This window comes from Giraffa tippelskirchi, chromosome 8 (genome assembly GCF_054371585.1).
Source record: "Giraffa tippelskirchi isolate mGirTip1 chromosome 8, T2T-mGirTip1v1.2.pri, whole genome shotgun sequence".
Lineage (NCBI taxonomy): Eukaryota > Metazoa > Chordata > Mammalia > Artiodactyla > Giraffidae > Giraffa > Giraffa tippelskirchi.
In genome coordinates, this window is record NC_137282.1 from 12,018,114 (window position 1) to 12,038,435 (window position 20,322).

The 20,322-nt window shown below is 49.7% G+C and overlaps 1 protein-coding gene across 4 annotated transcripts; it reads right to left on the reverse strand.

Annotated features, from left to right (window-relative positions):
- Positions 1-149: 149 nt before the first annotated feature.
- ERLIN2 (ER lipid raft associated 2) lies at positions 150-16,958 on the reverse strand. Of its 4 annotated transcripts, none has more exons than XM_081524182.1 (12): positions 16,879-16,958; positions 15,351-15,472; positions 13,569-13,650; positions 12,452-12,498; positions 10,724-10,785; positions 10,405-10,530; positions 7,178-7,251; positions 6,952-7,010; positions 6,210-6,301; positions 5,285-5,374; positions 3,579-3,658; positions 150-2,760 (listed from the first exon to the last, which is right to left on the reverse strand). In XM_081524182.1, exons 2-12 carry the CDS (start codon positions 15,455-15,457, stop codon positions 2,563-2,565), a joined length of 1,017 nt encoding a protein of 338 aa, XP_081380308.1. In that variant the 5' UTR covers positions 15,458-15,472; positions 16,879-16,958; the 3' UTR covers positions 150-2,562. The 4 variants fall into 4 exon arrangements, with proteins under 4 accessions (XP_081380308.1, XP_081380307.1, XP_081380306.1 ...); XM_081524181.1 differs by having other exon boundaries at positions 16,295-16,958; XM_081524180.1 differs by having other exon boundaries at positions 16,030-16,958.
- Between the last annotated feature and the right edge of the window lie 3,364 nt (positions 16,959-20,322).

Consider the following 20,322-nt stretch of genomic DNA (forward strand, 5'->3'; position numbering starts at 1 on the left):
TTCTTCCAGTAATTTCTGTCCCCCCCACCCCCCAATTTATTATGATCACAGATCCCTCCAGATTTAGTTAGATAAAGATTAACAAACTGTGGCTTCCTTTCGGACATTCTGTCCTGATATTTAAAAAGTGATTAAAAACAGGTACTGAATATAGATCACTTCTGCAAAGTTTAATGAATGAGAAACATTCAACCAAGGTGACTTTTCCTTAGAAAATCCTACAAAAGCTGAATTTTAGAAACAGTTCCTTATTTTGATAGAGGTTCCATTTATCAATAGCAGCCATGAGTTTACTGCCTACCAAATGGCAGGCTGTCATATTTTACATGTTTAGAATTCAAATTCTTTCACATCAGGTTCTCTAGTAAGCATTACCGAAACGAAGTCACAAAGACAGACTGGTTAGTTGTCCCAAGCTAAGGAAACAGCCCATTCCTATGATTTTCCTATTCAGGCAGGTATAGACAACCATTGAAATTAAACGGATGGCAACTACAATACTTATACTTTTTGCTTACAGAAGGGACGGTGACATTGGGGGGGCAGGTGTAGCAGGACTTCACTGAGGCTCTCCTGTGATCTAGTGCAAGGGACAGGCCATCATGGGACGCTAGTGTTAGAGCCTTGTCCTGGCTAACAAGCATGCTATTCGGACAGGCTGAGATGTCCATGCTGCGTATCCCATTGGAGAGAAGTAGTGTTCTCTGAGCTTAGGCAGCCAGTCTCAGAGCAGAAGAGCAGACAAATATGTAAGTCAGGGATGCTGGACGTGACAGGGTGCTCCTGACAAGTGATTCATGGCATTGAAGTGAGAGGAGGGTGAGTATATCTTAATGATGGATGCTCTGTGTTGGTCTTAGGAGACTAACTGCCTTCTGCAAAGACACCTGAACACATTAACATCCATCACTCCTCGGACATTTTGGATCCCTGCACAAAGTGTGACCAGGACTGGTGGTTTGAGAATTCAAAGTTCCAGAAATTAGAACAGAGAAGGGCAACATTTAAGTTAAGACAAGTTAACCCTTTGTGTCTTCTTAGGCCGGCTGAATGCTCCCCCAATTCCCGGCTTTTGGGACCATCTGATAAATCAGAAGTCTGGGTGTGGGGTCAACAATGACATGGAAATCTGTCCCAGATATTATCACCATGTTCCACCAAGAAGAGGGGGGCACAGTGGGAGTTTTTCTTGGTGGGGGGCAGGGGGTGGCGGGTGGGGGCAGCTAGTAACAAATCCTAAGTCAGGGCTTGTCCTGGATGAAATCAACAGGCTTGCAAGTTCACTCCAGACAGCTGCCCTCCACTTGTGATCTGGTACACGACTCCACTCCTGACTCCAACTCCAGGACGTAAGGAAACCTGTTTCTGATTTGTGCTCCCTCAACCAATCCCCAAATTAGTAATGAAAAAACATTTGAGTGGATTCTGATGTGGCCCTTCTGATGCACGGACAGGGGCAGGAACTCTGACGCGAACCCAAACAGCTGTCTCTCTGTGACCCCTGAACCCTGGATCTAAAGACAAGAGTCGCTCAGAGAACAGGCTCCCTCTTATCACCGTATCAGATGAACTCTCAGCACAAGTCACAGGCACTGAGACTGGGACAGCTTTTGGACAACCCATCCTTCTCACCCAGAGGAGCTCTTCAATGCAGAATCTCCACAACAATAAAAAAAGACACTTGATCTTAAGGAACGGACACCGTTTGCCAAGCAGGGACCACAGAGGCAAACAGGTATTGTGGTCCCACTTCAGCTTTTAAGACACTGGAGAGTACTTTGTTCCTGTCTTCTCGATGCTGAGTGGAATCAATGAACAGGTGAAGAAAAAAAAAACAAACAACAAAACGAAATCACAGAATAGGTGAAAAGTTTTAAAAAGAACTGGGGGTGGTGGCCAAATCCTGACTCAGAAATGAGGTCAGGAGCCACCATGCTCTGAGCCCTGGGGCAGAGAGGGTGGTGTGTAGAAAAGCTTGCAAAGCTAGCACCAGATCACCCTCCCCCAGCCCTGAGGAGGCGCGCCTGGGTGGTGACTCATGGACACTTGGCCAGAAGGCCAGGAGAGCCAACATCCTCCACGGCCGCTTCTCTACGCTCTGCTGGCAAACTCACAAGCATGTGTTTGCTCAGAAGCTGGGCCTTACCCACGGGCATCTCTCACCGTGGAGGTGGCTCGAGACGGCTGGGCTGCCTTTTCCCACAGCAGGGCAGTCAGATCACCTGGAGGCGACTTCGTGCACTTCTTGTCCATAGCATCCCTAATTAAGCCAGCCTCAGAAGGGCAAAAGTCAGTGCCTGGAGGTCAGAGCTCTAACCCATCTTTTCCAAAGCTTCATCTAAGTCACATAACCTACTTACCTGAATAAAACCCCAGTTCATCAGTCCCTGCCCTACCCTTCCCAGGAAGGAAAATAGATTTAGGTCTGTTTCTTCTTTTTTTCACCACCGTATGTGGAAGAGAGTCAAAGAAGGTAGTGTGGAAGGGAGGGGACACCCTGGTTCCTCATTAAAAAATAAAGATCTCTCTCAGAGTGTCATCGGAGGTTGTGGACGGAAACATTCAGTTCTCAGTGTCTGCCTCCATGGGCTCATCTTCCAAGCCAAAGCTCAGCTTGTCAGCTAGTCCCTCAAACTGCTTGCCCACGCCGCCCGCGGAGTCCATGAACATGTTAGGGATGTCTTTGCCAAAGTAAATCTTGCTGTTGGAAGCAATGGCCTTGTACTTCATCAGCTGTAGATACTCAGGGGTCAGCTTTAGCTGGAAGCAAAAACAGGAAAGAAGACGGTGGTGAGGCCAGATCAGGGAAAAGTCTGGGGGGGCCATCCCTTGACTTTTCACAGGGAGAGGGTCTCCATGAGAACCACATCCCATCTCCTCTCCCTGGTCTCACTGTTATATTAGTAACCATATAACCACGTAAAGACCCTGATGCTGGGAAAGATGGAGGGCACGAGGAGAAGGGGGTGACAGAGGATGAGATGGTTGGATGGCATCACTGACTCAATGGACATGGGTTTGAAAAAACTCCAGGAGATAGTGGAGGACAGGGAAGCCTGGCGTGCTGGAGTCCTTGGGGTCGCAGAGATTGGATATGACTGAGTGACCGAACAACAACTACTGCACGACCACTTGTCTGGGAGAGTGTTAATCTCAGGTCTTCAAGGTGAGAACTGTGAGAGTTTTAGGAATTTCTAGGTTTAACAGCAAAATCAAGGAGTTCCCTGATGGTCCAGTGGTTAAGAATCTGCCTTCCAATGGGGATGAAGGGGGATGGGGTTTGATCCCTGGTCAGGGAACTTAGATCCCACACGCTGCAGGGCAACAAAGCCCACGCACTGCAATTACCGAGCCTGAGCGCTCTGGAGCCTGAGCGCTGCAACTAAGGCCTGATGCAGTCAAATAAATAAATATTTTTAAAAAATCAGCACAATTAAACTTCTATAAGGGTCCAAGGGAAAGGGAAGGCCCTGGCCCACAGGGCTCAGGAGTCCTCAATTACGGCCAGGCGGGCGGGAGGCAGTGGTCACAAACAGTGTAACACACTTTGTCTTCGCCAGGCAGCACTGGCCCTTTACCTTATTTGCTTCGGCTATTTTCATGGCAGTGTAGCACTCGGCATCCGCCTTGGCCTTCTCCCGGGCCAGAAACGCAGCATCTTAAGGAAAGAATGCAGAGAATCAAAGCACAGAGGCCATCAGAAAACTTTGCCCGACTGGCCCTGTGACCCTGGGCACACTGCTCTGGTTTCTCTGGGCTCTGATTCTCTTATTTACGAAACTGGGGAAAAGGCATTTTCTCCTGTTTCGCAAGTTGTGAAAATTGACCAGGATGCAAAAGTGCTGTGCCAGCATCTCCCAGTAGCGGAGACTAGCTGACCACGTGCAAGCCTGCTGCTGTGCCTGACAGCGGCTTCTCTGATTGCGTCATGGAAACACACATCCTCTTTCCACCCACTTACCCCTTCTGTGGCCAGGGAGGAGCGGGTTGGGACCCTGCCTTGACCTCCTGTCTCTGAGCTCTCTACCCTGGCCCTCTCCCCACTTGCCACACAGCAAGAGCCAGAGAAGCCCGAAGAAGGTTCTGGACGTGGCCCGAGGTGGAGCTGCCCTGAAACCGACTGCCGGAAACAAAACAATACAGCTCGTTTCCAACTTCATTTCTCTCTTTATTTCCATCGGTCATTTCAGAAAGGCTCTCATTAGCAGCGGTTAAGCTGGCCTGATTCAAAGAGAATTACAGGCCATGGTCCAGACCAACACCTATTTGGACTAAGACCGATTTAAACTTCTACTAGGTAAATAATCCCCTTCCTTAATTGGCTGAGACCAGCTTTCATCAAGAACTGATACAAAGTTGTTGATATTTCCTCCGACCTTGGGGATGAGGCCAACCTCACGTGAGCAACACCTGCACAAAAACCAGGGAAGCAAGGTGGGTCCTCACTGCGCAGCCTCAGCAGGGCCTGGGGGGCGGGGACTTGCGGGTCGGCCGGGGAGCAAGCGGCCAACTCAACTGGCCTAGCACCTGGTGACTTGTGTTTACGAGAAACAAAAATGTGCCGCCCGGCTAAGAGCTCCCCGTGAGGACCCACTGAGCCATAAAATCCTCACCGGCTCCTCCACCGGCCCAGCCCGACAGGCCAGGTCATGAGTGTAATTGGACACCACGCTGTGGAACCTGGGGTTGGGCCCTGAGGTCGTTTTCCGTGACAGTTTGCTCCAGGAGCGGGTGGGTGGTGGGAAGAGGGGAGGGCTGAGGGCAGGGGCCTGAAGGTGAGCGACACTAGAAAGGCCAGCAAGGAAACACCTTTTCCCAGCTCATGATACCGGTGCTGACAGGTGTCTGCTTCACACCTGGCTTAACATCCACAGGGACCCCAAGAGGCCAAAGTGACAGGGTTCAGAGGCCTCTGGGACGAGGTGGCGGGACAGGTGGGGGGCTGGAGGGGGGATGCTGCTCCGACCTGGCTTCCTGGTTTACTTCTGGGGCCAGACTGCGGGCCCAAGACAGCCGAGACCACATGCTTCCCCTTTTTCCGAAGCCCAGCCCAGTGGAAGAGTCCTGAAGGCACCCAACTCAAATCTGATGAATGACTGAAGTAGAAAATTAATCCCAGACTGGCCTGCATCTCCCCAAAACTTGAGTCAGAGCACAGAGAACAAGGGATGTTCCAAAGAACCCATGACATCTGAGAACAGACAGCCGAGCAAAGGACTCCAGGGCCCCTGGCTGCATGGCGGGGTCTGAGGAAGGGGGAGGCAGGGATTTCAGGCTCGCTCACCTTCGATCTCCGAGATCCTCTTCTCCGTCTCCTTCTCCATCACCTTCTGCCCAAAGGTGATTTCGGCCACCTGCGCCACCTTCTCCGCCTCTGTGTTAGTGGAGAAAAGCCTCAGGGCTCTGATACTTCAAAAGCGTGCACCTTTCACCCGATCCGAGGCCCTGAGGCAGGGCAGTGGGTGAGCCCAGGTGAAGGGCCACTGGCCCAGAGAGCAGTCACGCAGGTCCCCGGGCAGGGGTGGAACACCCCAGGGAGCACAGGCCCACATATCCGTGCAAGACAGTGAGTGGGGGCGCCTGGCCCCTGGGGAGAGTCACTCCTCTGACGAAAGTGAGGGGCCAGCCCCGACCTCTCTCCTGAGTCACAGGGTGTTCCTTCCAAAGGAATATTTCACGGGTTAAAGTACGACTTCCCTCCTGCCACTGCACTTTCGGAAGTGGCCAGGGCCGTGGCTGGCAGTCTGGAGCAGTGGTGGAGAACCCGGGGTCAGGAGGAGAGTCCCTGGATTTGAACCCCGTTTCCCTCACTCCCCTGCCATGTGGCCCTGGGCAGGAGTTCAGCCTCTCTGAGCTTCGGCTCAGTCAGAGTAGGTTATAGATGGTGGCTTCCTCACCCGGGGAGTGGGGAGGGGGTGTGAGGAGAGGGATGAATCGCACACAAGTGCTCGAGGCTCATTGTAAGGGCTCATCAGTGTTACTATCTTTGTGCATGAAGGGTTAGCAGGAAGGGCTCCTTTCATTTAAGAGGCGTGTGGAAACACAAAGCTCATGACCCTCGGCCACAATCTGACAATTTCAGCTCTGCCCCAAGGAAGACGAAGGCTGCTCTTGCTTGGGGCAAGGCTTTGGAGGGCCGTGTCCCAGGCTTCCTGAATTGCCCCCCTTCCAGCCCCTCTGTCCCCAAGACCCCAGAAGCACAGTCAGACCAATGAGGGCCTTCTTCCGCTCTGTCTCGGCTTCCTTCTCCACCACCTTCTGCTTCTGGGCTGCGATCAGGAGCTTCGTCTTCTCGCTTTCCCTGAAGCAGAGAAAAGTGTGCAGTTGTGAGGCTGCTGGGGACGAGCTTCCTCGGAAGTTCCTTGGCCCTGGGAAGCCAAGCCCCCTGCCCTATCGTGAGAGGCAAGCTGTCATTCCTTCCTCCCTCGGGAGGTCTGGTCTTGTTTGTAAATTTGCCTGTGCCAAATGGCTTATGGAATCTTAGTTCCCTGACCAGGGATTGAACCCACGGCCCCTAAACTGGAAGTGCAGAGTCTTAACCACTGACCACCAGAGAAGGCCCTGGAAGGCTCCTGAAGGTCCCAGGTGAAGGCAAATATGCTGCAGACAGTAACATGGCTAGCCTGCTCCTTCAAAACCCGCTTGTGAGAAATAAAGCATAACTGACTTGAGTGAAAGGACCCGCCTGCCCACTCAGTCACCCTCCCCTGTCTTCTCCGGCTTGAGCCGTGAAGGGAGCACAAGACTCCCCGACCCTCTGTAGTGTGTCCGTGCCCTTTGGCCACAGAGCCCAGGTGAGCGGCCTGACACGCCTGTCCCGTCTTCCAGGGCGATGGGTGTACAGACACGCCAGAGGGGACTACACGCGCGGCACGGCTCGGTCAGCCCTGGGATGGAATGAGCGGGAGGAAGGGAGGGCAGCGGTTCCGCCCAGGCGCGGGGTCCACTCACATCAGCTCGTAGTTCCTGCGGATGGCTTCCGGGATGTTGGGCTTTGTCACCCGCACAGCCTGGAGAGAGAGAAACACAACACCTGATGGGGGCGTGGGGGTGTGGAGGGACCAGCTCCCACAGGTCCTTGGTCTTTCTGCACAGACAGGACATCCTCTGGAAGAGGGGCTGTGCCTTCCTGGGGGCAGGGGCAGGGTGGGGGGTGTCCCACCAGGGTGGTGCTCACTTGGATGACGAGCCCGGGGGCCATGGAGGTCAGGTCTTGCTGCAGAGCCAGTTTGAGATTTTCATCAATCTGATCTGGAATCAAGACAGACACAACAGGGGGCTGAGATGCTTTCTAGGCAGGGTGGAGGGAAGCATGGGGTAGAGAGCAAGGCAAGACACCAGCTCAGGGACGTACCCAATGGGCCAAAGCTCTTCCTGAGGCAGAGCGCTCATCAGAGCTCGAACGTCTAAAGACTCCCTGGAAGACTCACGGCGGACACCTACTGGGCCCGCTATGTGGCCAGATGGGAGTATCTTTTCCATGGGGCCTCAAGAAAACATCAGCCTCACCCCGAAGGGAGCCGAGCTTTAAAAAACAAACAACTCCAGCACATTTCTTGAGTCAGGAAGCAGCCCTTCCCTACAGACAGCAGCCAGAGAAGGTGGCCGCCCATCTTTCACAAAGAAGGAAGGTGGGACGGCCACGTCAGGTATTTTGAAAGGAGTCAAACACACTAAATCTATTAATAAATTTCTAAAGCACAAAGACACTGATGTCAAGAGAGGCCCCAAGGAAGACTAATTCCATCAGGAACTCCATCAAACAAGGGGAAAAGGACAATGTACAGTTCTGGAAAGGAGTCTGAGTCTTTTTTTTTTTTGAAACATTAAAAAAAATTTTTTTGGCTGAGCCACTCAGCTTGTGGGATCTTAGTTCCCTGACCTGGGATCGAACCCACGCCCCCTGCCCTGAAATCACAGTCTCAACCACTGGACTGCCAGGGAAGTCCTGAGCCTGAGTCTTTTGATGTGTTGTTTGTCTTGGTCTGGATTCTTCTGTCTGTGAGTCATTTTACGGATAAGTGTCGGAAGAGCTGTAACTGATTGCCGCTCTAGCTGTGACCCCAGAACAGGCTGTCAGCATTGGCCTGGGCCTTCCCTTCCCTGCCCCGACCCACGAGATCCTCAATAAGATCCTGGAAGGGCCCTGAGAAAAGGACGCCCTGAAACCAGCCTGGGACATCTACATGGAACCACCTCCTTTACTGTCAGTGGCCAGTGGCTTTACGTGGCCATTCTTGGTCCAGGAGCCTTTGAGGAACAGCAAGTCTAACTCCCTGCCTATTATAAATGCTCAAACTGAAGCCCACAGAGGTTCGGGGATGTGCTCAAGCTAATCAATAGTCAAGATAAAGAACTTGTTTAATTATTATGCTTTGATCATTAGGGTTTAGAACAGTACTTTCTTCAACAGTCATATCACTAAGCAAGGGGTATTAATGTTTCTACATTATGTATATGCTCCCACCAGCCTCTCAGCACTGAGGCAGAAATGCCCATAAGGGCAGCACCTCACACCTGACAGGGGTGTTAACAATTTGATGGCTAGAGATGAACATTACATTCCACATTTTCTATTTTAAATAAGAGACCAGCCAAACTTTAAGGAGATAGCTTGTACCCTCCATAAGCTAATAACATGGCTGTTTCTCAGATTAAATTCTATCTGAGTCAAGGAAGACACTCATGGCCCTGGGCTACTAACTTTCTAGGAAAATCTAGAAGAAATATTTTACAAGATACTTTACTAACAAATTTACACCAGGACCAAGTTGTTTATGGGTGATGGTTATGCTGACAGACACTGATTAAGTTAAGAGCTGATTAAGTTAAGCAAAGAACTGACTCATTGGAAAACACCTTAATGCTGGGAAAGATTGAAGGCAGGAGGAGAAGGGGCCAACAGAGGATGAGATGGTTGGATGGCATCACCAACTCAATGGACATGAGTTTGAGCAAGTTCTGGGAGTTGGTGATGGACAGGGAAGCCTGGCGTGCTGCAGTCCACGGGGTCGCAAAGAGTTGGACACAGCTGAGCGACTGAACTGAGCTAGGTAAACACAAAGTACTGGATAACATTTTCATCAAACAGGAAATGTGGATGCATCGGAGTAAGCGGTGATAAGAACTGCATCAAGCTGAAAGTTAGGGCTATGAGTACTGGGAAGAGAGGACCAGAGAAAACCTTTCCATTATCAGGACCCAGGATTAGCATGCGAGTTTCTCCTTTGCAGATACAAATAGATGCTAAGCAAAAAAGTGCTTGTTGGCAAGAATGAACTTTAAAAAGGAAAATATTCCAATGCAAACATAAACCCCCAGCTCCTCTGTACACGAAGCTTTACTTTACTGAGCTGCCAAGTTCATCTGCAAGATAAGAAAGTGGGAAGTTTTCTAGAAGAACAATTTCACATCTTAATTCTTTCTTCATAGAAATTAGAGATCTTTTGTTGTTGCAAATGCTTTGCAATGTTCATTTACTGGCACTAGTTCTAAAACAATGGCTAGAGAGAAAATTAATGATATTTTATGAAATTCTATCGGTTTGAGGTAAAAAAAAAATAGCAAATTTACTGAATTTTTCATTGATCAGGAAAAAAAGGACAGAAAGTGTCAACCAAGACAAAAGTGGGTCCTTTTTGTTTTAAGTGTTTTCCTATTCTTCTCTACAGGTATAGGGTAAAAATACCATCACTAACAACAACCAAAACTGACAAAGGTTCTAGGAGCTGTAAGTAGTTACGGGCCTTGTCCCACTTTTAGTGACCCCTTGGGACTTCTCTGGAGGTCCGTCCAGTGGTTGAGACTTCACGCTTCCAGTGCAGGGCGTGTGGGTTCGATCCCTGGTTGGGGAACTAAGATCCCACATGCCTCACGGTGTGGCCGAAAAAAACCGACACCAGAGCAAACAACAACAATGTAACCTCGTGGTTCTCACCACCCTGTCCTGGTGCCCTTCATCCAGGGTGAGGTGGACGGAGCCAGAAGCCAGGGGAGGGAGGTCTGGACTTCACCTCTGCTCCCAGCCAGCTCTGGGACTTTCTCCCTTGGGACCTTGGAATCCTTATCTTGAAAGGAGGATGCTGGGCTGGGTAGTCTCTAAGGTTCTTCTAGAACTGCCCCCTCTTCATTACAGAAGGAAGTTTAGGGACATGGGAACACATTGCCATCCCAGGTCTGATGCAGGGCAGGAGTGAGTCCTCTTGTTCACTATGACTCCCGTGTCCAGCACTCAGCCACTCTCACCGTCTTTCTCCATCGGCACCCGCGTTTCCCAGGAATGCCCCGTGTGACTGCCTGCTTCCCGGGCACTGGATCTTCAACACTTCTGGTCCCTTGGTACCCACCCTGCCCTGTGGGCACCTGAATCAGGCAGTAGGTGATCATCCGAAGAGATTTTTTTACCGAAGAGCTCGATGTAGACCTCCTGAAGCGTGTGGACACTGCAGAACTGGTTCAGCTCGTGGTGGATCTTGTTGAAGATGAGTGCTTTGTCATAGTCGGCTGTATAGTTCTTCACTATGTCATACACTGTGGGGAAGGAGACGTTCAGGGTGAGGAGGGCGGGACTTGCCACGTTCTCAGACATACGGACTGTCCCTTCCCGAGATGCTACAACAGACACAGGGGTTGGGTGTGGGGAGACTTGGGGATGATGCCAGGGAGAGTGGGCTGCTGGGGAGGGGGTGAGGTGGGGTAGGGGAAGTGCACTGCAAGCAGGTACCTGCGTGTGGGACTAGGAAGTTCACCACCTCGATTCTGTCGAAGTAGATCATCACACCACCACTGTTGGAGGAAGTGCAGACAGCGCGGTCAGTGCTAAGCTTGGGAATATTGGGCCTCTCCCAGGGTGGTGGTGGTATGTACGTGTGTGCGCGCGTGTGCGACTTGGCAGGAAAGGAGGAGGGTTCATGGGGGTCACAGGTGTGTGGATCTCTAGGAAGGAGACCTTCTGAGTTTCTATCATAATCTCCCGAGAAATCATACCTCCTAAAAACATCTCCACGAGGACAAAAGGGAAGCTTTTGGTATAAAAGAAGAGAAGTTCATATCTTTTGACTCTGCAATACCTTTTGAATAAAGCTACCAATCGCAGAGAAAAGACTAAAGAAGGTCACGGGGTTCTCAGAACTTAAAAATGTGGAATGTTTTGGTCAGTGTTTCTCACTGTTCTCACCATCACTTTAGTTCAGCCCCCTCCCCCCCTGCCCTCAATATTCATTAGAAAACACTTTCAAACATACAGAAAAGAACAGTACAAATAGCACTCATATACCACCACCTAAATTTAACAATCAGTAACATTTTATTACCTACTGACTGATCTCCTTTTTCTTTTTTTTTGCTGAACATTTCAAAGCAAGCTGCAGTCAGGATGCTTTACCCCCTAACACTTGGCAAGCACCAATCACCTAAGAATGATGACAGTCCCCTACAGAGTCACAATGCCATTCCTAAAGCTGGGGAATTTAGCGATGATTCCTCTTCATCTAACGAGCCCTTCTCTAATTTTTCCCACAAGTTCCCATAATGGACTGAATTATGTGCTCCCCCAAATCCATATGCTGAAACTGGAACCCCCAAAGTGAGTGCATTTGGAGACAGGGCCTTTACAAAGGTAATTAAGGTTGAATGAGGTTCTAATGGTGGGGCCCTAAACTGACCTGACTGGTAAAGGAAAGACAAAGGCACCAGAGAGCTCTTTCTCTCTCCACACATGCACAGCGGAAAGGCCATGTGAGGACACAGGAAAACAGCCACGTGCAGGCCAGGAACCAACCTTGCTGGCACCCTGATCTTGAGCTCTGAGCTTCTGCAACCGTGAGAAAAATAAACGTCTATTGTTTCAGCCACCCAGGCCATGGTATTCCACTATGGCAGTCCAAGATGACTAACAGTTTCCATAACATCTTTTAGAGCTGTTCTGTTGGAACCAGGCTCTAATCAAGGTTCACCACTGCATTGCTTATGTCTTTATGTCTCTTTGTTGATCAGAAGGCCCTCCAAATACAAAGCCTTTGTGATGAGATCAGGCTAGTTATCCTGTGGGAAGTTCCGATTCCCTATTTGTCCCAGCGTGTGGCTTACTTTGTTGCTCTGTCCCTGTTCTGACCATGTTGACTTTTCAATCGAACCACTGCAGTGAGGTTCTCTTTTAATTCCCTGCCCCTGCAGTTTTCTCCTACCACCTTTCCAACATTCTCCATATTTAGTTCTGTTAAAGTTATCCTCCTCTATCAAGTTATGTACCTGCTAAAAGCCTTCATCATGGCCTTCAAGGCCCTTCCAACCTGTCTCCACCACCTATTCAAATCAGAACACAGGGAGCTTGGGGGCAGAGAACTTGGTGAAACCACCCTGGGGGGCGTCCCTTTCCACTGTCTCTTATCGCAGCCAGCCCGATGGCCCTGCCTCTTATTTGGGCTTCACACCTTTATTCTGGGTACCTTACCTTGTCCCACAAGGTACATTCTTCACCTCATCTGTCTGGAGTGTGGTCTGGAAATAGGAGAGACAGAAGATGCTGTAAGGTGAGATGTTACCAAGAAAGTGACTTCTTTTGGGAATCCCTTGGCCTTGGTCTTGACTATTTATTTGGGTTAAGCTTTGCCTCTGTTAAATGTGAATACCCCCACTGAATCCTCCTTATTTGCAGTGTGTGAGACTAAACCAGGCAAAAGTACCACCCCAGCTTCGCTGTAAATGAATCACCATATGAACAAGCTGAGTAATAACGGTTTAGTGGAAAAGACCCTGGACTAGGAATCCCATGACCTGTGTTTACTTTCATCTCCTCCATCTACAAGTCTGGAAGCAGCAGATTATTTAAACTCTCAGTCTGTAAAACCTGTTCAGCCCATTCTCAGGATTACTGGGAGACTCAAATGAGAATATGCATGAATGCACTTCGAAAACCATAAAGCATAGTAAATGGCAGAAGAAACCTACAGGGCAAATGCTGATGAGGTAACCCAGGATACTTTCCTGGGTTAGCTTAAAAGTCATTCTCTAAATCTTCTTATTCCTCTTGTTGGACATACTTCAAAGATGACTAGTCTAATTTAGTCTGGCTTTAGATCTGTCATAGCTAATCCTATCCCTATTTTAGATGTCATTTCCCTTCATTAAGTTCAACAACCTGCACCCCTCACAAGTTATGTTCGCATCTCTCATGTTCAAATAAGAACAAACAAAATTACCATGTTTTATTTCCATCTATCTTGGGAGCCTGTGGTTTATCACTCACACACACACATCCTACTTTTCCTTCTGTGCATTCAGAACAGATTCTTCTCTGGCTCTGTCTTGAAGTGGAGACACAATTCTCACCTGGCGCCTATGGGCCAAGGCAATGACCCCGTTTAGCTATTTCAACAATTAAGTAAAACTCCAGAGTAAATGGCTCATGGAGCCTCATAACTTTTATCTGTATTATATATATGATCTATTCTTAAATGAGTCCTTGAAAAGGCATCACACTCATCCACGGGCTAAATCATTCTAAATGATGCATTAATCACCACCCCAAATCTGCATTCATTCAACTCTACCCCCCGAGCCCAGTATACCTGCACAGACTTATATGATGTGATGAAAGGAAGCATGAGATGGAAGCCAGGGCCACTGGTGGAAGTCAGCAGGGCACCACCTCTGCAGTGGAGGGAGAGAGAGGCAGGCTCAGTTTAGCAAAGACATGTCCATTACATCGATATGGTTTGGGCCCACTTTCTCTGCAGCCCCATAAGCATTTAAGACAGAGGGTCAGGTGCCAGAGCCATGTCCACGGATCCCTTTCTTCCTCTCAGCTCGAGCCTAATATTCTAAGAAGCCGGACGGTAAAACCTAAAACCATTATTCATGCTTTTGCAGAGAAAAATGGCACACAGACAAAGTGGAATAAAGACAGCAGAATCCCTGGCTATACTTGAAATAAGAGAGGTGCGTGTGCTCAGTCGCTTTAGTCGTGTCAGACTCTTTGCGACCCCACGGTGGGGGGCTGTAGCCCACCAGGGTCCTCTGTCCATGGAATTTTCCAGGCAAGAATACTGGAGTGGGGTGCTATTTCCTTCTCCAGGGTATCTTCCTGACCCGGGGATCAAACCTGTGTCTCTTGCAACTCCTGCTTTGGCAGACAGATTCTTAGATAAGAGAGGAAGTGTGTTTTATTTCTGTCACATCTGTTGAGCTTGTGAGAATCCACAAGGTCAGTTAAGTTCACTAATACAGTGATCAATTAATGATACTAATATTGGAATTCAGTGACACAAACAACCAAAAGAATAATTTTAAGGAAACTTTATAAACCATCTAAATATTTTTTAGGGGGCAGTGGAGTTACCTTTGTAGTCATGCTATATGTGAATGGTAATAGAATTAAAAGTCATTTTGGGAGACATATGCTTCCTTGGTGGCTCAGTTGGTAAAGAATCCGCCTGCAATGTGGGAGACCTGGGTTTGATCCCTGGGTTGGGAAGATCCCTGGAGAAGGGAAAGGCTACCCACTCCAGTATTCTGGCCTGGAGAATTCCATGGACTGTATAGTCCATGGGGTCTCAAAGTCGGACACGACTGAGCAACTTTCACTTTGGAAGACACAGAAGCAGATGGTGGGATGACACAATTAAAGGGGAGAGTGGAAGACAATCAGACTTCCAGAACTTGCTATTGGCAGCCAGAGAAAAAGCATCAAAGGGCTTTAAGGAGTTCATAAAGGCATATAAGAAGGAGTTCACAAAGATTTAAAGCAGAAACTTGGTTATGGAGCTTACTCAAAGGAAAGCAACCCAAAATTTATAAGTGTTTCTTTCCTTCATGTTATTTAAGTCGCAGATAGATTTTTTTTAAAAAGCAATCAAAATAAAGTGACGGAATAGGTTATTTAAGAACCACTATCCTAGAGCTTGCCTCAATCAACCTGCAGGCTCTTTCATTTTCCCTGAAATGTTAACTTTAAAGCGTGGGTCCAAATTATATCTCAAGTTGCCATGAAGAACTGGCACTCCTCAGAGGTGAGCTTGTGGTACCAAGATGCCTAGAGGGAAGTATGAGAAAAGTGTTTCAGAGATGATCTTCAAGGAGCGTGGTTGCCTTTACGTTTGTCTCTAAACCTAACACATGTTATCAGTCACCATCCACGGCATCAGACTAGTAAGTTTCATATCTACATTTCTCTCTCTATATTTATGTGCGTGTGTATATCCCCCTTCCAGAGTCACTGACACAAAGCTCAGTCTGAAGACTTCCCTATTCAACACAGTATAAATGCAGCTGGCCAGCAGAATCTGTTACACATTGACTAGGAGAGAGTCAACGAACAGGAAGTTGCAAGCTTCTCCCTGTCGCTGCCTTACCTGTAATACACCCCAATATGTCCCTCTTCTATCTTGTGCACCGCCGAGAAGAGAGATGCACAAAAGAAACTGGCAGCCACAGCCACAACCGCTCCCAACTGAGCCATCAGCGAACGTTTACCCTGGGGGGAAAGATACAGGAAAACGTGTGTGCCCTGACTTGTGGGAGGAGAGCTCTGGCAGCCAGAGTAGCTCCCCAAGCTGAGCTCCTGCAAGTGGCTCACGTCCAACCTGTAGTAGTGTGAACACCAGGCTAGATCTACACCTCTTCCTCCTTGCTCTCAGTCGACACCCCCGAGCCTCAGCTGTGGAATTACATTCTCCATCTTCTGCAAGAGGCAGTGGCTCCAGACACAGCCCGCGGCCCAGGGGAGAACCAGTGCCAGGTGGGCAGCGTTCAGAACACAGCCCTCTCTTCCTGTGAACACCAACTGCCTGTCACTGGAGCCACTCATGTTAGCTACAGGGCAAGAGGCAGCTGCAGTTACGTTGGCCCCAAATTACAGAGGATGTCAAGTGACAGGCGGTTGCGGCTGTGTAATTCTGGTCAGAGCCTCCCAGTCCTAATTGCCTGCCATTTCAAAGGAAACCATTATTGACTCCTTTCGGGTGCTGGAGCCACAGACACAGCCTGCGAGCAGAGTTCAGAAGGGCGGGATTCTCTGGCCTTTCATCCCACCTTCTCCGTTCTTTCTTTGGCCCTAGCCAGATACAAGGCTCTGGGCAAGGATGAAGCCACGCTCCCGCCCATATGCTTGACTGGCACTTTGCACTTGACAGGTTCTCGCAGCCCATGGTTAGAGGGGGGGAAAGGGGGCTCCCCAGGCTGGGAAGACTGGGGCTCCTGGGTCGACAGCATTCAGGCACCGGGACGCGAAAGAATGAGCATCCAGAGGCTCATTTCCCGAACCCCGAATGATCTGGAAGAAACGACGGTAACTGACAGCGCGCTGCGTGCTCAGTCGCTTCAGTCGTGTCCGACTCTCTGCGACCCCACGGACCGTGGCCCGCCGGGCTCCTCTGTCCATGGGATTTCTCCAGGCAAGCAGGCAGGAGTGGGGGTGCCGTCTCCTCCACACTGACAGCGAGGCTCCCGACTCTGCGCGCCCTGGGCCCGCAGGCGCGAGGCGTGGACGCTGCCCCCCGGGTCTGACTGAACTCAGGCGCAGACGTCGGTCTGCGAGGCTCTTCGACGTTCCCCGCGCAGCCTCCGGCTACCGATCGGCAGCGGCGGAAAAAAGCCCTTCCCTCCCCCCTCCGCCCCACCGCGCGCCCCTTCCCCGCCCTCTTCCGAGAGAGGGTCGCGCGGCCCCTCAGGAGCCGCGGGCTCGGAGCCCTCCCGGAGCCCCCGCTCGGCCCCGCCGAGAGGAACGGGACGGGAAGGAATGGGACGGGAAGGGCTTGCTCGCCCTCTCCCGAGGGACACAGGACGCTGTGCAGGCGACCCGCGAGGGCCGCTCGTCAGTCAGCTCCGGCCCGGGGCCTCACTGAGGCCCAGCGCGCGCGCGAAGGGGCGCGGGCCGCGTACCAGGCTGTCCCTCCAGGCGCTCCGTACTCGGCCGAAACCCCCAGTGCGACCGCAGAAACCGCCACACCCCTCCGCACGCTACTTCCTTCCGGGCCCGTCGCTTCGATGACGCCTTTTGTTCACGCGAGAAGACCACACCCCCTCCCCCCGCCGCGATGGACGGCCCCGCCCTCGCGCCCCGAGCGGGCGGTGTCCGCGGATGGCTGCCAGGGGGCGCCCGTGGCTAGGTCCGGGGGCTCGGGACCCCGATCCGGGATTTCCGGGGTGTCGGGGTGGTGCGGGCGCCCGGAGAGTGACCCCCGAGAACCAGCGGAGTGGCCGTGGGTGCTCAGACAGAGACGTCGGTTTCTGAGGATTTGAATTTGGAGTCTGCTCCGGATTCCCCTCCATGTTAGATCAAGCCTGTTTTTTTTTTTTTTTTTTAATGCGGGAGCAGGTTACCAGCGTATTGCAACCGTTCTAGCCCACCGCTCCACTTAACCTGTAGCACCGCTGAATGAAACATCCTTTAAATGTGCAGATTAGCACCATTACGTCGCTAATCAACAGTCCCTACTGTGAACTGCCCTTTATGCTTTTCTAGGAGCTTTGGCCTCTGAGGTCCCCACAGCACCGTAAAGTAGATTAAGCAGGAATTACTTCAATTTTTAGTGAACAAAATTTAGGTTCGATGAAGTGCGAGGGTAACAGTGGATCATAGTCGGCTTTCAGTTCCGTTCAATCGCTCAGTCGTGCCCTACTCTTTGCGACCCAATGGACTGCAGCACGCCAGGCCTCCCGGTCCATCACCAACTCCCAGAGTTTACTCAAACTCATGTCCGTTGAGTCGGTGATGCCATCCAGCCATCTCATCCTCTGTCGTCCCCTTCTCCTCCTGCCTTCAATCTTTCCCAGCATCAGGGTCTTTTCAAATGAGTCAGTTCTTCTCATCAGGTGGCCGAAGTATTGGAGTTTGAGTTTCAGCATCAGTCCTTCTAATGAATATTCAGGGATGATTTCCTTTAGGATGGACTGGTTGGATCTCCTTGCAGTCCAAGGGACTCTCAAGAGTCTTCTCCAACACCACAGTTCAAAAGCATCGATTCTTCGGCGCTCAGCTTTCTTTATGGTCCAACTCTCACATCCATACATGACTACTGGAAAAACCATAGCTGTGGCTAGACGGACCTTTGTTGGCAAAGTAACGTCTTGTAATTCTTCTGTACTGCTTTGTAACTCTTGTCGCTCGTCACAGGGGCTTGCGCTTGTCTGTATCTTCCAGCTAGATTGTAAGTTCTCTGAGGGTGGAGACAGGGTCTTCCTTCAGCATCCCAGGCGCTTAGGTGCTCAGTAAAAACAGACTGCAGCACAGCGGACTCAGAGCCAACATCCATACCTCGTGTCTCCCAGTCTGCAGCCTTCACTGGTCAACAGCATCACACCAGGACCTCTCTAATTCAGCCGCTGAAGTTATTGTGTTCGTGGGAGAGAGAGTCCACTTAATTACAGTCTTCTGTACTTAGAAAGCAGTTTACACAGGGAAGATGGCAAGCTGGGGGTGTTGGACAGATTTAGAACCCAGGAAAAGGAAAGGGTAGGTTTTCCAGACATGGCTACTGGAGACTGGCCAGTTTCCAACCTCCTCTCTCGCCACCTCCTGGGGGATTGCGCTAGGTGAGTTTGTCTGAGAGGTTTCATTGTATGTTAAGTCCAAAGTGGGCTGCATGGCGCTGCCTGGATCTGTGTGCTCACCTTGGTGAGTGAGGGTCTCCTCTCTGTCCACCCTGTCACTGCAGCCGCACCTCCAACACACACAGGTGCGCACAGGCTTGGCCAGTTTCCCGATTGATCTTATCAGAACTTGAGAGCGTTTCCTCTCCAAGTTCAGTGATTCAACTGGGCCCCACATGCTTAATAAAAGTTTTGTTGATAGTTCACACTTAACAGATGTTTCCTTAACAGTTGAGTGAATGAATAAGAGAAATGGAAATGTTGGGGTTTATCAGCCAGAGGAATGGGACTTAGCTTACAGATAAAAGAGTTAAATTAGTTGTCATTTAAGAATTTCCTGACTATTAAACTTTGGAATGATCTATGAACGAAAGTGGTGGGGTTTCTTTCTCGGGAGACTTTTACCAGATCTGGGTTATTTAGTTATGGCCCAGCCTACAACCATAACTAAGTGATGATCTAATATTTCTGAGAAGGACATGGCAACCCACTCCGGTATTCTTGTCTGGAGAATTCCACAGACAGAGGAGCCTGGTGGGCTATAGTCCATGGGGTCTCAAAGAGTCAGTCACGACTGAGAGCGACTAACACACAGTATTTCTGAAAACTCTTAAGAGGCCTGTGATTTTTATGACTCCATACCCAACATTACCAAAGAGGTAGGTCTGTGTTTAAAAATACATTAAAAAAAAAAAAAAACTTGCAGTAGAGAGGAGTGGCAAAGTGCAAGATACTCCACGGTGAAATTGTGTATGTTTAAATCCTGCACCCCCTCCTCTCCCCAGCCTCTTACTAGCTGTGGGACCTTGGGAAAATGACTATCTGTGCCTCAGTTTCTTCATCTGTAAAATGGGGGTCAACTTTACAGGACTATTGTGAGGGTTAAATGACAAACCGAGAAAAACATGTACAACCAACCCTGGCCCATTTTAAGTGTCCAATAAGCATTAGCTATTGCTGTTTTAAATAGGAAATTTCCTTAATGTGTTCTTGTCTGTGAATTCAGATTATTATTATAATTAAAAAATTTTTTATTTGCCTGCATTGGGTCTTAGTTGTGGCTGCATGCAGGATCTTCATTTTGGCTTGTAGCTCAGTAGTTTCAGAGTGAGGGCTCAGTTGTCCCGAGACACGTGGAATCTTAGTTCCCTCATCAGGGATTGAACTAGTGTCCCCTGCATTGGAAGCTTGGATTCTTAACCACCGGACCACAAGAGAAGTCCTGAATTCAGATTATTAATATGACAGAAAGTGAGAGAAGGATGGGCTCTAGGGTCTACGGTTTTGAATTGTATGGTTCTGAGTTGTAACTAGATGAAGGCTTATCAGAGGAAGTGATAAGGGATTCCAAAATGATACCTCCATAAATGTTTACAATACAGGTTTCATAAAGCATGACTGAATGTTTTCCACATACCAGGCCCTGTGCCTTTCCCATTTTATAGAAGCTTCAGCTTAGCTCTTTGAGTTCGATTTCTTTTTAGAGAAGGATGTTGAAGCTTGGAGAAGTTAAAGGAGTGTCCAAATCACAAAGCTTTTAAGTTGCCAAGGCCAGATTCAAATGAAGTGAAAGTGTTAGTCACTCAGTCGTGTCCGACTCTTTGTGACCCCGTGGACTGTAGCCCACCAGGCTCCTCTGTCCATGGAATTCTGGACAGAGTTGCCATTCCCTTCTCCAGGAGATCTTCGTGATCCAAGGATCCAACCTGGGTCTACTGCATTGCAGGTGGATTC